This window comes from Aythya marila, assembly GCF_965140915.1.
Source record: "Aythya marila genome assembly, chromosome: 16".
NCBI classification, from domain to species: domain Eukaryota; kingdom Metazoa; phylum Chordata; class Aves; order Anseriformes; family Anatidae; genus Aythya; species Aythya marila.
The window spans coordinates 13,293,169-13,308,422 of NC_139057.1; the positions used below are offsets into that span (position 1 = coordinate 13,293,169).

The 15,254-nt window shown below is 58.9% G+C and overlaps 2 protein-coding genes across 2 annotated transcripts; both read right to left on the bottom strand.

The window, feature by feature from the left end:
* Positions 1-2,507: 2,507 nt before the first annotated feature.
* E2F1 (E2F transcription factor 1) lies at positions 2,508-5,752 on the bottom strand. Its single transcript, XM_082773701.1, has 7 exons — positions 5,443-5,752; positions 5,090-5,180; positions 4,409-4,628; positions 4,125-4,277; positions 3,873-3,987; positions 3,554-3,758; positions 2,508-3,119 (listed from the first exon to the last, which is right to left on the bottom strand). The coding sequence occupies exons 1-7, from the start codon at positions 5,638-5,640 to the stop codon at positions 2,869-2,871; spliced, it is 1,233 nt and encodes a 410-aa protein (XP_082629827.1). The 5' UTR covers positions 5,641-5,752; the 3' UTR covers positions 2,508-2,868.
* Positions 5,753-12,415: 6,663 nt separating this feature from the next.
* PXMP4 (peroxisomal membrane protein 4) lies at positions 12,416-15,159 on the bottom strand. Its single transcript, XM_082773282.1, has 4 exons — positions 15,009-15,159; positions 14,770-14,832; positions 14,189-14,387; positions 12,416-13,314 (listed from the first exon to the last, which is right to left on the bottom strand). The coding sequence occupies exons 1-4, from the start codon at positions 15,146-15,148 to the stop codon at positions 13,051-13,053; spliced, it is 666 nt and encodes a 221-aa protein (XP_082629408.1). The 5' UTR covers positions 15,149-15,159; the 3' UTR covers positions 12,416-13,050.
* Between the last annotated feature and the right edge of the window lie 95 nt (positions 15,160-15,254).

The window sequence follows — 15,254 nt, forward strand, 5'->3', positions numbered from 1 at the left end:
CCTTCCCAAAACAAGTGGCTGATACCCAAACGCCTCCAGGAGGGAAGGAGGGCACGGCCTCGCTGCTGGCCCTGCAGCGGCGGCGCTGCCCAGGCAGAGTGGGGCACTGGCACACAGCCAGGTATCAACCAACGCAGCACCCGCTTGCTGGTGTCTGGTGAATAAACGAGGCTGCGTTTCAGCTCCCTGCTTTGCTTATTTTCCAAAGAAATGCCAGTGCTTTTGGGGAGGTGGAGTACGGAATGCAAAGCGAGGCAAAGAGCAGGACCCAGCTCCGTGGCTGTCCCACCTGCAGGGGGATGGCAGGTCCCAAACAGGGCTGGTGTTGGGCCCCAAATGGGGCTGGAGTCAGGCTCCTTCCCTTCGTGCCCAACTCCCCGCTCCAGGTGGCACAGCCACGCTCGCCCCATCCCCACGCGTGCTTGTCAGAAGCGAGAACTCCTACACGGGCGATCAGCTCTTTCTGCAGGGATCCAAAATAGAAGCAGGGAAGCCCTTCAGCTGCACCGTGACTCATCCCTGGGACACAGCAGCTATTCCTGTAGAGCTCTGCCCGGTGTGGGGCAGCCCGCGCATCGCCCCGCAGTTGGGCTGCATGGCACCGGGGGGACGTGCCCTGGCCCTGCCGGGGCTCACGGTGCTGGCCCTGCTTTTTTAGGGACTGCTGATCCTGAGGAATCGCATCCCGCAAGCACGGCGGTGAGCACTGCTGGTGGTGGTGCAGGGAGGTTCACCTTTGCTCAGGGGAAGGGGAAAAGCTGTGCTGCTCCACGCTGCAGACATCACGAATGTGGGTACAGATTTCCACAAATAAAAACAAGGACATGAAAAATGGGAAGGGATAAACGACTGCACGACACGCGCCACGTATCCACCCATGCCAGGCTTGGCAGCCAGGCTCTCCCAGCTGGGCTTTGTTTGTCAGGAAAACGCCGAGCACTCACCAAGAAGGAAATCCCTATCAGCACAACCTGCCACCTTCCCACCGCCTCAGCCCGGCCCAGCCCCAAAGGCTGGGGTGGTTTGTCGCACGGCAGGAGGCAGGAAAGGAGGTCACTGAGGATGCTCCAGTGCCATGAACCCCTCTGGAACCACCTCCCTGCAGCACCACGGCTGCTCCTTTGTGCTGGGAGCACGGCGAGGGGCAGGGGGCAGCTCTGCAGCCCCACCAGGTCTGGGCACCCTGCAGAGGAGAAGGAAGGGACCAGCACACCCCCGAGGGCAGGGAGCCCTCACCCCCAAACCCAAACCCATCCCGGCTCAGCACGAGGAGCCGTGTGAGTACTGCACCTGCCCCAGCAGCACGGGGCAGCCCAGCACCACACGGCCTTGTACGCCCAGGTGGGAGCAGAGGGCTTATGCAACAACGCAGGCCGGAGTGAAATATTTATCAGGGTATTTAAATAAGTAACACGCAGGAAGCCAGGCAGAAAGAACGAGGAGCGAGCGCACAAAGACGGGAAGGAAGCGGCACGTCCCAGCCACCCCCAGACCCGCCACACCGTCCTCCCCCACGTCCCTCGATGTCCCCATCTCCCTGGGATCTGCAGTGTCCCCAGCCCTGCAGGGACACCCCCTTCCTGTCCTTCACCCACATTTGGCCCGGGGCAGAGGCTGTGTCACACAAGAGGACCCAAGTGCTTCCTGCAGACTCTGAGAGCCCCACCTTTGCATTTCAAGTTAAAATAAACAAAAAACCAGCCCCCCAGCCCTTAGCTCTGGGTGTAGGCAACATTTCAGGCCCCCATCTGTCCCCAGGCAGCTGAGCCCAGCCCCAAAGTAGAGACCAGAGTCAGTAGAAACCTTTATTAAACACGAAGCTCAGAGGAACACAAGCTTGTTAAAAGGCAGTAAGTGAAAGTGCGGCTCCAGCCCGGCCCAGGGCCCCCCCCTTCCTCCCTGCCGCCCCCCCAAACCCTTGGGCCAGGGAGGAGGAACCAAACCCCAGAAGGGGCTCGGCCTGGATGGCTGCACGGGAATTTAGAAGAGAAAACCTGGAGACAATGTTTGGTCCTCACCAGCACCAGGGCCGGGGAGCATCCCCACCCCCCATGCACCCCCGGGACCCCCTCATCCCTGGGGGACACACACACAGCCCCATTCCTGTCCCATCGCCCTTCCCATGGCCACCTGGCACAGCAGGGGCTTTGCCAGCGCCCCATTTGGGGGCAAAAGCAAAGCTGGGGTGTGCCAGCAGACCCCCGCCGGGGCCCTCCACCAGCACCGTTCCCCCCCCACTTCATGCCCCACTCTTGCTCCCCCTGCCCACCACATCCCGGGAGAGCTCCCACACGGCATAAATAATAAATAAATACCCCACGCTCAGCCGGGCATGGTGCCCTCCCCGCACAGGGGGGGCTCACAGCGACCCGGCACCCCCACACCTCCGCCAGCCCCTTCCCAGCATAAGGAAACCTCCCGGCACCCCCACACTGCCGCACGCCTCCCCCCCCCGGCCCCTCCCAGGAAACGAAACGCTGTCCCCAGGGAACCAAAAATAAATTAATCCAATCTATACACAGGACTGCTTAAAGCTCTGCCACGGGCACCCCCGTGGCGAGGGGGCACCGAGAGGGGAGCCCCCCCGCACCCCAGCATCCCCCCCCCCAAGGACCAGAGCTGCCCTGAGCGGCGCTGGGCTCGGTCACACCGCAGCGAGATGCTGGAGGGGAAGGAAATATTGCAGGGGGGTGGCGAGAGGGCCTGTGGCCGCTGCACCGCCGAGGGACACCCCCAGGAAAGGCACCAGAAACCACGCAGAGGCAAAGCCGGGCACGGGGCGGCCGTCCCCTGCCCTGCCCCACGGCCCCCTGGCTTCAGGGGGCTTCGCCCTCGGCGGCTGCGCCTGGACGCAGGCACCCGCCTGCCTCAGAAGTCCAAGGGCGTGAAGTCCCCAAAGTCACAGTCGAAGAGCTCGCTGATGCCCTCGCCCTCCTCCAGCCCGAAGTGGTAATCCTGCGGCTGCGGCGGCGACAGGGCGATGAACTCGTCCGCCAAGAAGCCCGAGAAATCGTCCTTGCTCTGCTCCAGGAGGGCGTCCATGGAGGCCAGCGGCGAGAGGCTCACCTCCTCGGCGGGACACTTGCTGGGCAGCACGCTGGCGCCCGGCAGCAGGGCCTCTGTGGGGACACAAAGCGACTCTCAGCCCCATGACACACCACGGAACAGCACCTCTGGGCAATGCTCCGCACCGCCACCGAGAAAGCACGCGTGGCACGACCTGAAGAGCTTGGAAACATCCAGGTCATCAGGACAGCGTGGCCCAAACTGCTCATGGGGTGCCGGGATGGAGAGGACCAGCGACCTCTCCTTGGCACACACCTCCAAGGCTGCCTCTGCCGAGCTCAGCACGGCACAGACCATCGCTGCCGGTGGGCAGCCGGGGAAACATGAGAGCAGAGGCTGGGCCATCCGTAACAGGCAGCAAAAACACAGCCCGAGCATCGCCTGCAGCCCCGCACCCTCACCCCAGGGCTCGTGGGGCTTGAGCCATGCTGAGGACGCTGTCCCTGTGCCGCGGAGCCCAGGCACTGCCCCCAGCCCCGCCGCCCACCTTGCTCGCCGGGCAGCAGCGGCATGTTGACGTCCTGGGCGGGATGCAGGAGAGGGGAGGCTCTGGGCTGCGACGAGCCGGGGGACAACTCCTCCGAGGGCGCTTTGAAGGGGCTCTTGACGGGGCTGCAGACCCCCGAGCTGTCCTCGGGGCAGAGGAACACGTCAATGGGGCCCTGAGTGCTTTTCACGGAGACCTGGAAAGCCTGGGGAAAAGGCAGGACGGGTGAGACACGGTGCGGGGGGACACCCGGGGAGCCCAGGAGGGTTACCAAGGGCTCTGCAGAGCCGGGGAGGGACCGGGGAGGGCCCCCACTCACCTCCGTCGGGTCCGAGACCTGGAGCTGGGTCTCCGGGGGGGCTTTGATAACCATCACCATTTGCTCGGAGGGGTCCACAATGCTCCGGAGGTCCTGGCAGGTGACGTAGGCTGCGGTGTGGCGGGTCAAGGAGCAGACACGGGGACGCCTTCACGCACCGAGCCCCACGTGGGCGAACACAGGCGCCGGGGCTCGACCGCCCCCAGCCCTCCAACCCCGCCAGACCCGGCCCGGCCCCGCACGGAAGGATATTGCTGGTTGGCGGGGTCCTCGGTGAGCAGCCGCAGCTGCACCGTGCACGTCTGGATGAGGTCGTCCAGCTGCCGCTCGGCCGCCTGCAGCTCCCGCAGCTCCTTCTCCAGCAGCCGGTGCTGGCTGGAGGCCCCCGCGGCGGCCTGGCTGCCCCTGCAGGACACACGGGGCTGTCACCTCCCCCCCAGCTGTCCCACGCAGCCAGCACCCCCCCCACGGCCATCCCCACGGTCATCACCGCCACTGCTCCGAGCGTCCCCCCCCCCCCGTCCCCGTGGACGTACAGCCACTGGATGTTGTTCTTGGACTTCTTGGTGATGAGCTGGATGCCCTCCAGGACGTTGGTGATGTCGTAGATTCGCCTCTTCTGCACCTTCAGCACCTCGGCCGCCCAGTTGAGGTCCACCACGCCGTCGGGCGACTTGCTCAGCAGCTCCAGGAAGCGCTTGGTGGTGAGGTTCAGCGAGGTTTCGTAGCGGGACTTCTCCCCGGGAGACTTCGCCCCTGCCAGCGGGCGAGGACAAGCAGCATTGAGCCACCGCAGGAACACAGCCCCGGAGCCAGGAGGCCCCCAGACCACCCCGGTGCCACCTTGCTCTGCGTGCCACCAGCAGCACCCCAAGGTCTATTTTTTGGGGACAGGGGGGTCCTCCCCGGGAGGGCTGCTGCAGGACCCTGGGGCAGGACTCTGACAGCTGCACTTGATTGCGAGCATGAGCTGGGCTGTGGCACCGAGGGCTGGGCTCGGAGGCTCACACGGGGACACTGCAGGGTGGTAGAATGGCAGGAGTGCACGCAGGATGCTGCGGTGACAAGGACAGCCCCAGGGGCAGGGACAGAGCCCTGCAGCTGGGCAGGGCAGCCCTGCAGTGGGTCCTCGCCCCCAGCCCAGCGCACAGCGGCGCAGTTTGGGGACAGCGCGGCTACAGCCGGCCCGGCCTGACCCCGGGACGCGGTGCCGGTACCTTTGCCGGGGTTCCTGGGCTTGCCGCGGGCGGCGGGCAGGCTCTCGGCTATGTACTGGTGGTCGCTCTCCAGATTCAGCTTGCGCTTCACCTGCGGGACAGGGGCTCCTCAGCGGGGCGGGCGGTACCCGGCCCCCCCCGGCCTCCCCCCCGCGGGAGGCCCGGCAGGAGGCGGCCCCCGCCCGCGGCTTCCGGAGCGCCGGGGCCGGGCAGGGCCTGGCTCGGGCCGCGGGGCACCGCGTGGCACGGCCCGGCCCGGCCCCTCGCCGCCCCCCCTGCAGCCGCCCGCCCCATCCCGGCCCCTCGCCGCCCCCCCCTCTCCCCCCCGGCCCCCGCCCCGTCCCGCGGGTTACCGGCGGGCGCCCCAGTGCTGGGCGGCGGGGCGCGGCGCCGGGCCGGGCGGGCTGCGGCGTGGCGAAGAGCAGGAGGTCGGCGTCGGGGCGGCAGCCGCCCGCGGGCTCCTCGGCGGCGGAGACGATGAGGAGGTGCGGGGAGGAGCCGCCCAGCAGCGCCGCCAGCCCCGCCGAGCCGCCCGCCGCCGCCGCCGCCATGGCTCAGGGGCCGGGCGGCGGGGCCGGGGCCGGGGCGGGGGCCGGGGCGCGCCCCATGCCGGGCGCGGGGCCGCTCCGCGCCGCGCCACCGCCGGGCAGTCCCCGCGCTCCGGCCCCGCGCGCCTTTTGCGCGCCAAATCCTTTTTGCCGCGAAAGCGGCGCCAGGCTCGGCGCGCCCGCCCATTGGCTGCGCCCTTCGCACGGAGGCGCCCCATTGGCCGGCGCCGCCGGAGCGAGGGGTGGTGCCGGCCGCTCATTGGTCGAGCGGGGCGGCGGCGGACGCGCTGACAGGCGGCCAATCCGAGGCGCCGCGCCGAGGCGGGGGCCAATCGCGGGGCGGCTCCGGGACGCGGAGCGCGCCCGCGCCTTAAAGGGGAAGCGGCGGCGGCCGCGGGCACGGCGCGCCCAGAGCGGCCCCGGGGGCACGGCCACGGCCACGGGCACGGGCACGGCCCCTCCGCGGGGCCCGGCAGCCGGGCGGGGCAAGGCCGCGCCCCCCGCCGGCACCCCCGGGTGCAGGGCCCTGATAACAGCCCCGCGTGGGAGGGCAGAGCTGGGAGAACCCAAAGCGGGGGTATCTAACCCCAAAACGCCCGCGAAGGCGGGGCCCGGAGGCCCGGTGGGCTTGGGGCGAGGAGCGGTGGGGCTGGGCCGGGAGCCCCCAACCCCGCACGGAGCCGCTGTGGGGCTGGGGGCTGGGGGCTGGGGGCTGGGGGCTGGGCCGGGCTTCTCGTCCTTGGCCGCCCCCCGGGGGCTGTACTGGGGCCGGGGCCGTGGCAGGGCTCCCCGGTACGCCGATGGGCGCAGTTACGGAGCGCTCGGCCCTTGCCGTGTCCCGCCCGGCCTCGCCAGCAGCAGTGGGAGCAGCTGCCTGCCCGCTGCCTGCTCCTGCCGGGGGGGGACACGCACAAAGCCCACCCCAGGGGCTGCCGGTGCTGCCCGTCCCTGGGGAGCCCCGGCCGGGCCAGGCAGGGTTTGGGAGGAGGAGGCAGCTGCCGCACCAGCTGCTCCCTCACACACACACAAAGGCCGGGGGCAGCTGGGGGGATGGCAGCCCGAGCGTTTATTTATTTATTTGTATCCCCCCAACCCCCCCAATTCACAGGGCGGTTTATGCAGAAGGAGCAGGCTGAGCCCCGCACCGTGCCCACCCCCCCCCATCTCCTCACGGCTTGGCTGTGCCACGGGGCCGCGGTGCCAAATCTGTGAGGTGGTGCTGGAAAAGGGCAGATGCGAGGACAAACGGGAGGCAAACCGTCACTGCAGCAAATGCTGCGGGGGGAGAGGAGGACGGGGGCTTCCCCTGCATGCAGATGAATCCCCCCGGCACAGCTGCAGGGGCTGCTGCTCCCACAGCCCTCTCCATCACCGACAGGGTCAGGAGGGCTCCTCACGCTCTGGACACCAGTGGGATTTATCCCGTTGCTGTCGTGATTTTTGGCTGCCTCCAAAGCAGGTGTGTGCGAGCAGCTCCCGGCTGTGGGAGCACACAGCAAGGAGGGCTGGAAGGATGCAACCTGCTGGCAGGGACAGGCCGGACCCAAACTCCAGTGCTTTGTGTTTGGAGAGGCCAGAGGGGGTGTGCGGGCCTGCAGCCTGCCTGCAAGGCACACCTCCTTCGTGTGTGCAGCTGGCAAGATGCAGAGGATGCTGCTTCATTCCTGATTGAGGCTGGAGCACCCCGAGCTCATCCAGCCTTAGCACGCAGAACCCCCAAAGCATTTACTGGCCCTGCCAGCTGCAGCCCGGCCCCGCTCTCTGCAGCTGTGAGCTGTGGGCTGTGAGCTGTGCTCAGCTCGCACACCGGCACAACCGCACCCGCACGACTTCCTCCAGTGGGCATCCTGCTGCTGCTCAGGGTGGGTTGGCTCAGCTGGTGGCACAGAGACACCGAGGAGAGGAGCCGCTCAGCTGGTGGCACCAAGAAGGGGTTCTCCGTGTTTCCTTTTACCTCCATGGCACGCCTCCTCTGTAGCTCTCAGCTCTAAAGAGGCACCCAGATCATTTGTGTAAGTCCTTATTTTTCTTAGCTAATGGGAGAGGCAGACTCAGCCCTGTGTTGTTTGGAAGCTGCGCACTTTCTGAAGCCACCTGCCCACATCAGCAATGAGCTGCAAGGTACCGAGGAGCAGCCTGCCCTAAAACCACCCCAGGGAGCCCAAAGGAGCCAGGCTGACTTCATGCTGCAATGCAAGAGCCGGTCCTGTTCATTCCTGCTCACACCGAGCACGTCCCGGCACACGTCATGAATGGTGCAGCCTAGCCCCAGTTTGACTCACTTGGTCTGAAGATACAGCAACACCTGAGAGGTCCAAGCAGCCAGCACAGGGGGAAGTTTGTGCTTCAGGAAGATGACAGCCGCCCCAGTTTGTCACTGGGGACGGGATCCTTCCCAGGGGCTGCAGCAGTTCAAGCTGGTGGCGTGGTAAATCCAGCACTGGCTTTTGGGAGCAGGTAACGTGAGGGCACGGCTGATTTGAAAAACCCTCTCAGCATTTCTTCTCTGCAGGCAGGACTAGTAGCATGCACTAATTAAGCATTACTTTAAATATTTTAGCTTCATAATGATGACAGTAAAAAAAAAAAAGTCAAAAAATTAGTTTTATTATTATTATTATAGAAAGCACAACATGATCTTCAAAACCCAACTATACAGAAACAATCTGCAAAGGAGGTGAGCAGAAATCTTACACCAGGCTGACTGCTGCACCGGCTGCACAGGAAGCTGATTCACAGCAGACAGAGCTACTCCAGCCCCACTGCCCCTTCCTTCACACCGCTTAAACCCACCGGGGAGCTGCCACAAGCATTTCGATTGGCATCACCACAAGTTACCTGAGGTTATGGACTTAGCGTTATCCTATGCCATCCCACAATCAGGACCTGGGTTACATGGCAATTATGAATGCAAAATACAGCAAGGCCAAAACCAGAGGTAACAATATTTGCATTACAGAGCATTTAATTTGTTTCTCCCCTCCTCATCACAAGTCTCATAAAGAAATGAGAGAGAAGCAAATTCTAAGTAAAGGAAAAAAAGTTACCTCCTCCAACAATCTGGTGTGAACACACAGGTTGAGAATTCAAGATTAGCACCCCTAAAACACTAACAGTGGCAGCCAGACATGGCACTGGGCAGCATTACGCCTCGTTTTTTCTACTCCTTATCAGGTGGATTTCAAAACCAGCACCAGAAAGGCGAGCACAGTCTGCTCAGGTTAGCAGGATCCAGGCAGACAAACACAACCTGACAAATAGGAAACAGTGCGCGGCTCAGGGTATTTTCCAAAGGTCGTGTTTGTGCTGAGGCAGTGAAAATGAGCTTGAGTCACACCAGTTTCTCCTTCGAGAGGATACCCGCAGTGGTTACTGGTTCCTTCACTAGCACCAGCCATCCACGAAGGCTCCCAGCTGGCTGCAGAGCTCAGGGTGCAGGGGGGATGTTCTGAACACCTGCTTTTGGTCTGCTTCAGGAGCCTGAGGCCATCCCATCATTGCCACCCCACACCCAGCTCGGTTTAAAGCAGAGCTTAAACTTCTCCACCGGGGCAAGGAAGTCTTGCAGCAGCGACACCAAAAATCTTCTGCAGTTTTTCTTTCAGAATGACCCTCTCCTGAACTACACAGATCAGATGCAGTACCTCAGCTAAACCAAATATCACGCACCCACTCAGCTTTCACCCTTGTTAAATAATGTAATTGTCCCGGAGATGTTTCCTTCAGCAACCCTGAAAAAGCACACTAATGTAAGAGCAATTTTCCAAAGAGAAGTGAAGCACAGCAGGTATGCCAGGGCAGCATGCGGCGGCTGTAAATAACCCTCAGCTCGCTTTGTTCACTCATAAAATAAATGATTAATAGCTCAGGATACAGAGTCAAGGCTTGGTGAAAACTTTTGATCAGTTCAATTCATTAACCTTTAAAGTTCCCTCTGTAAAAGAGGCTTAAAATCTGAAGGAGGAGCATCAATTTAAAACGAACGCACCAGTTTTATCCAGAAATCCCAATTTTTGACAAACCAAGCTAAACATGGAGATGCCCTGCTCCTCTTTCGAGGCGCTCAACATCTCAGAGTCAGGTGGCTGAGAAGAAATAAGAAGAGGAAATAAGGTCGACGTAGACAAACAAAAGCATGTTCATCTTAAAATTCAAAACTGATCAGGGTCGGGGAGAAAAAACGGCTCTCCTTTGTGATTCCTTCAGCATTCGGCCGATTCGCAGGTGGCTTCCCAACTGTCTCTTTATCCCTTTTGGTTTTAATGCTAATAAAAAGGAACACAAACAGGGGACTCAATTCCTTACACAATGCGCTGGGGGAGGGCAGGGAGTGTCACTTATGTATCCAAAAGTCTGACTCAGACAAATTACTTCTAGTTCGCTTCCTTACTACACGCCTGCATTGTTCCGGCACATCGGCAGCATAAGGGGTCCGTCCCCAGCTATCTGGTGGCAGAAGAGGCAACGAGCACTAATGCCGTTAAAGAACCGTCCCAATTACCTCCCCGGGGAAAGGAGTGACTTGCAGCTTAGCGCCCTGCCCGCACGCAGCAGGAGCACAAACCGTCCCCCAAAGCGCAGCGACCGGCGGCTGCACAGAGCCTGCTCCTGGGACGAGCTGCACTTCGCTTCCAGGGACAGCAGCTGGTTCCTGGGTCACCAGTACAGATGGTTGGAGTCTCAGGCACGATTTACTTTGAAAGTGAGGTTGGCGGTAGATTCCCAAGAGAAAAAGGGCAGTTTGAACCAAGGACGACTGGCGGCCAGTTGCCAAGCTGCTGCTGGAGCCCTGCTGTTGGCTTGATTCTGCCACCTAGAGAGGACAGAGGTACTGCGCGTGGCAGCACAAAAAGGACATTTCCCTCCGACTTCACAGGCAGAGAAGTGCTTCACAACGACTAGCAGAAGCACATCAGCTCATGTGTAAGAGAACTGTAAGCCCTTCTCCTGAAAGAACATCGACAATTTGTTCAAAACGTTAAAAACTTCAAATAGACACAGCTCACGTGTGAGCCAGGCCGCAGCGTGTGCTGCAATAACCACACGTGGCCTGGGGTTTGTCAGTCTAACAGTTTTAGGAAGAAATTCTCAAGCCATTGCTCTGAGATTCTGGAAGGGTTTCCTCAAATCCCACCAAAGGCTGTTCAGCAACATTAGCTCAATATTAACACGCTCGTTCAGAACCACATTGAGGCTTCTGCCACGAAGGTCAGGTGCAGCACTGCCCTGTCAGGACACACTGCCTCAGGCATCCACCAGCGGAGCAAATACAGCCATGATACTTACACAGAAATCACAACTCAGCTACAGCTTCATGTTTTTTTTTCCCCTCTACTTGAATCTTTGAGATCACCAAGACAAAAGAAAATATTGAGCTAGAAAGAAGTGCAAAAACAGTTCCTAACTTCTACAGGCCCAGAAAAATTGACAAAATACTGCTCCGTGTTCCAACCCCAACATTCCAGACGGACCATAACAGCAGGTAAAGGGACCACAGGCGATGGTAAAGTAATCCTTGTTTTCTGGGCACAAAGAAGAGTAGTCATGGATCTGCATGGGATGAGCACAAGGATGCTTCCATCTCTGCACTGAGACTTCACAGCACACGTAGCTCTCCTCAGTGCCAGATGTAGGTCAAGACTGAAAAGAAGACTTGATTTCTACTCAAGCTGAGCCTCTCTGGATGCGATTTGATCCTGAACCTCACAGCAACAGACAGGCTGTGGGGAGGGGAACATTCAACTCTCCATCTTGGTGACAGAGAGCGTGGAAAAATAAAAAGCAAAGCAGCACTCAGAAGATGCACAGAAGTAATAAAAAGGTTTAAAGAGATGAAGGAAAAACATCTTTAAGATATCAAGAATTTTTTCCTACACAGAAGGTACCTGAACTTGGACTTCCCGTTCCAGTCACACCGTTAAATGCAACAAATTGCTAGAGCTTGGATTGTAAAGAGGAGACTGCAAAAAATGATGAAGAGCACCATCAGTGGGATTATGAAACAAGGTCAGGATGGAAAAGTGGATGTGTACACAGACGGCTAACTTCTTTTAGACAACAGAAAGTAAAAGAGCAAGAAACAAGTAATATTGACTGAGACAAAAGGGAACAACACAGGGAGCTTATTGACTCTTGTGATATCACACTGAAATAATTCCTGACTACTGGTTTTACACACCATCGTTAAGTGAATGACTGGCTTAGTGTCACACAGACCTATCAGTGCTTAATGCTGTTAACAGTTTGATTTCATCAACTTGAAAAGTTTTTGTTTTGATGAAACGGAGCATTTCTCAGCTGGCCAGTCAACCCTCAGTGAAGGCCTGGCACGTGCTGTTTGTGGGACTCAGCAGTGCATTTAAAGGAAGAGCCACCTGAATACTCCTGCGTGACCTCAGCCTGGCCCAGCGACAGCACTGCAGCAGCTACGCGTACGTTCGAGCTTGATGACAGCGAGGTCGTCCCGCTGGTGCAGGGGGTGGACTCTGGACCCATGGGCTTCCACCAAAGCGAAAGTGCATCTCCCTGCTACGTATAAAGTACCCAGCGTGACAGCCGAGGGCATGCAATGTGCCTCAGCCGGTTTTCAAAGGAGTTTAAATTGCGTAACTGTTTCTGGTATTTAATTTAAGCAGCTTTCAAAAGCTTTACAAATAAGGTTTAAATAATTACAGGGTATTAAGTTAGTGCACTGGGTAGAAAGACAGATGCAGCCCAAGTGGATGAGAGAAACTGAGAAAAAAAATATTCCTTCCAAGCCTGATTTACCAGACTCGTGTGGGAGAATCTCAGAAGTTTTATTCTCAAACATCTTATTGCCTCCCTGAGAGAAGAAAGATTGCAGAGGAACTCTCTTAGGGAGCACACAACCTTCCTTGCAATATTTTAGAAATCAAGAAATTATGTCTCAGCTTCCAGAACCGAGCAGGGCTCCCACTCCCATCTTCCCACGACAGGGAGCACAGCAGCAGAGAAAAATGCTTCCATCTCATGAGCACCCAGACAACTCCTAGAGCATTTTTTCCATGATTAGACCTATTCCCCAATTACTGTCAAGCTGCCATTTTACGAGCATATTTCCTTTCTTAAAAGGAAACAAAAACCCAACCAACCAACCAAACAAAATACATTCACAGGAAAAATAAGGCATCTTTAAAAGAAGACTGATTTTAACTGAAGGTTCCCAAGGCATTTTACTCTCCCTGAGGCATTGCAACAAGTTTCTGCGGGGTATTAACTCGCTCTAAACAGAGCTAGTAGAAGACTAATCAGAACATTTTGGTCAGGACACAAGAGGCAACTCTCCTTGACAGAAGTTAATTTAAAAAATAATAATAATAACCAGTCGAGAGCGACAGAACAACCTTTTCCCTTAGGTACCGTCATGTTCACAGGTGTTTTCCAAGGAACCAACTACTCGCTTGCAGGCTTTTTGTTGTAAATGAGGAAGTCCGAAATGTCGTGCCATACGTTACTGTCGTCATACAGATAGGTCATGGAGGCCTGCAGGGAGGGCTGCAGAGTCTGTCGGTGGTACTCAAAGAGCCAGAGAACTGTTCCCCACACCAGAGCAGCAACGAGTGGAAAGGGATCCTGCTTGGGCTGTGGGACATAGCCCTTCTCCACCGCCAGCCGAGACAAGCCAAACAGGATACGAGACAGCAGGTACATAACGATCTGCATAAAGAGAAAACCCAGAGAACATTAGGAAGAGAACCTAGCCAGTAAATCTGGTCAGAGGAAGTGATTTAGAAGGGATAAGCTGTGCAAGAGGGGCAGGAACAGTTTACCCAACGTAACGGCAAACGGACTATAGGTTCTCATATCAAAAAATCTTAAACTGGAGATGTTTGTGTCTTCCTTATGTCCTCAAAGCCTTGCTTCCCTGCAGGTGCTCTCATTTAGTAAGCAGTAAATCACACCTGATGCAACAGATCTTTGCACGGTTGCAGCTCAGTTGCACAACTTTCATCTTTGCTAAGTTAACACAACCCCAGATGCTGCTGCCGATAGCCACAGAGCAGCCCTGTCACCCTGCCAAGCAGATACAGACAGGCTCAGTAGTGTGGACACATCCTAAAACCAGACCGAAGGTGCTGTCTTGCAGGGGATTGCACAAGTAGAACGCTTCTGATTAATCTGTGTCTGTGTTTTTCTGACCCAAACTGAAGTCGGTAACAACCAGCTCTAGATCAGACTCCCCCTGAGCACCTTTTGTCAGTTTAAGCAGTTCAGTTAAGTGTAGCTCTGTAATCAATCGTTCTCTACAAATGACAAAGCTCAAGTTTGTGGGTTTAACTCTACAAGCAAGCAGGCCAGAAGAGCAGAGGCAGGCGGTCACCACAGCTCACAGAACGCGTGGGGGAACCAGGTGGCTTTGGGCTGCAAACCTGCTGTCCTAGATACAAGTGCAACTCTGGAGGCCAAGCAGAGCTGTCAGCTCTCGAACTGAACCACCAGCACTATGCCGCGCTACACCGGCCAGTTCCCGGCACACAACCACCCACCCGCTGGTCTTTTTGTCAACCCAACGTCCACCAAAGACATTTACCTGGCTGTTGACGGGATTGTTCTCACCGAACACTAACCAACCCCCAATGCAGGCTGCCAAGAAAGAATGAAATGGGATTTTTTTCCCCTGTAGCCAGGACTGCAATGCCATCAGCCCCTTGTAGGTGAACACAAAATACGCCAAGTTCCGGGAATGGGTGTACGTAGCCTGGGCGATCGATTTCAGTTTCTCTCTTAAACTGGACAAAAGAAACAGACAATTAGGAGAGCGAACAGGCAGCACCACCAGCAACCAGCCCGGACCTTACCCCCCTCACCCTGCCCACCTCCACCGTCAGCTCTGGTACCCCAAGGGCACCTCCTGCTCTGTGAGGGGGGCACACCGGGCTGGGGGGCACCCATCGGGGGTCAACCAACGCTCTTCTCACGCTGTGCTTTAGCCTAATTCTGCCAAGGCCCAACCCGCAGACAAGTGGCTGACCTGCACGACTGCATACACTTGTGTGTGTGCATTTCCATACAAGTTATCCTGCTGGTTATCACAGCAGTGGGCTCACGAATCCTCCTGCTCCTAAACCTGGGCTTTTGGGGAACGGGGACGGGGTGCCTGCGGGCCGGTACCTGCCGCTCCTGAACAGGAAAGTCATCACCAGGGCGTGGGGGGCGCGGATTTTTGCCCCGTAGCTGTGAAAACGAAAAGAAATGGTGAGGTTTGGGGGGACACCGCCAGGGGAGCACCCCAGGAGCCCCCCCGGCACCCAGCAGACGCCCCCCCAGGGAGCGCGGTGCCCCCACCGGCCGCACCCCCTCGTCCCCATCGCGTCCCCATCCCGTCCCCATCCCGTCCCCGTCCCACTCACACGGCTCCGTTTCGGAAGCCCTTGATGGCGGCGAGCGCGGCTCGGTGGCGGCGCTGCCTGAGGAGGGCGTTGAGGGCGCGGAGCAGGGCCCGCAGCGGGACGCGGGGCGCGGGGCCCGGCGCTGCCCCCCCGCCCGCCATGGCGCCCGCCGCTCCCCGGCCCCTCGGGCTGCGGGACGGGGCCGCCCCCTGGCGGCGGGCGGGCGGGCGGGGGCCGCCCCCTCCCCGCTCCCCTCCCCGCTCCCCT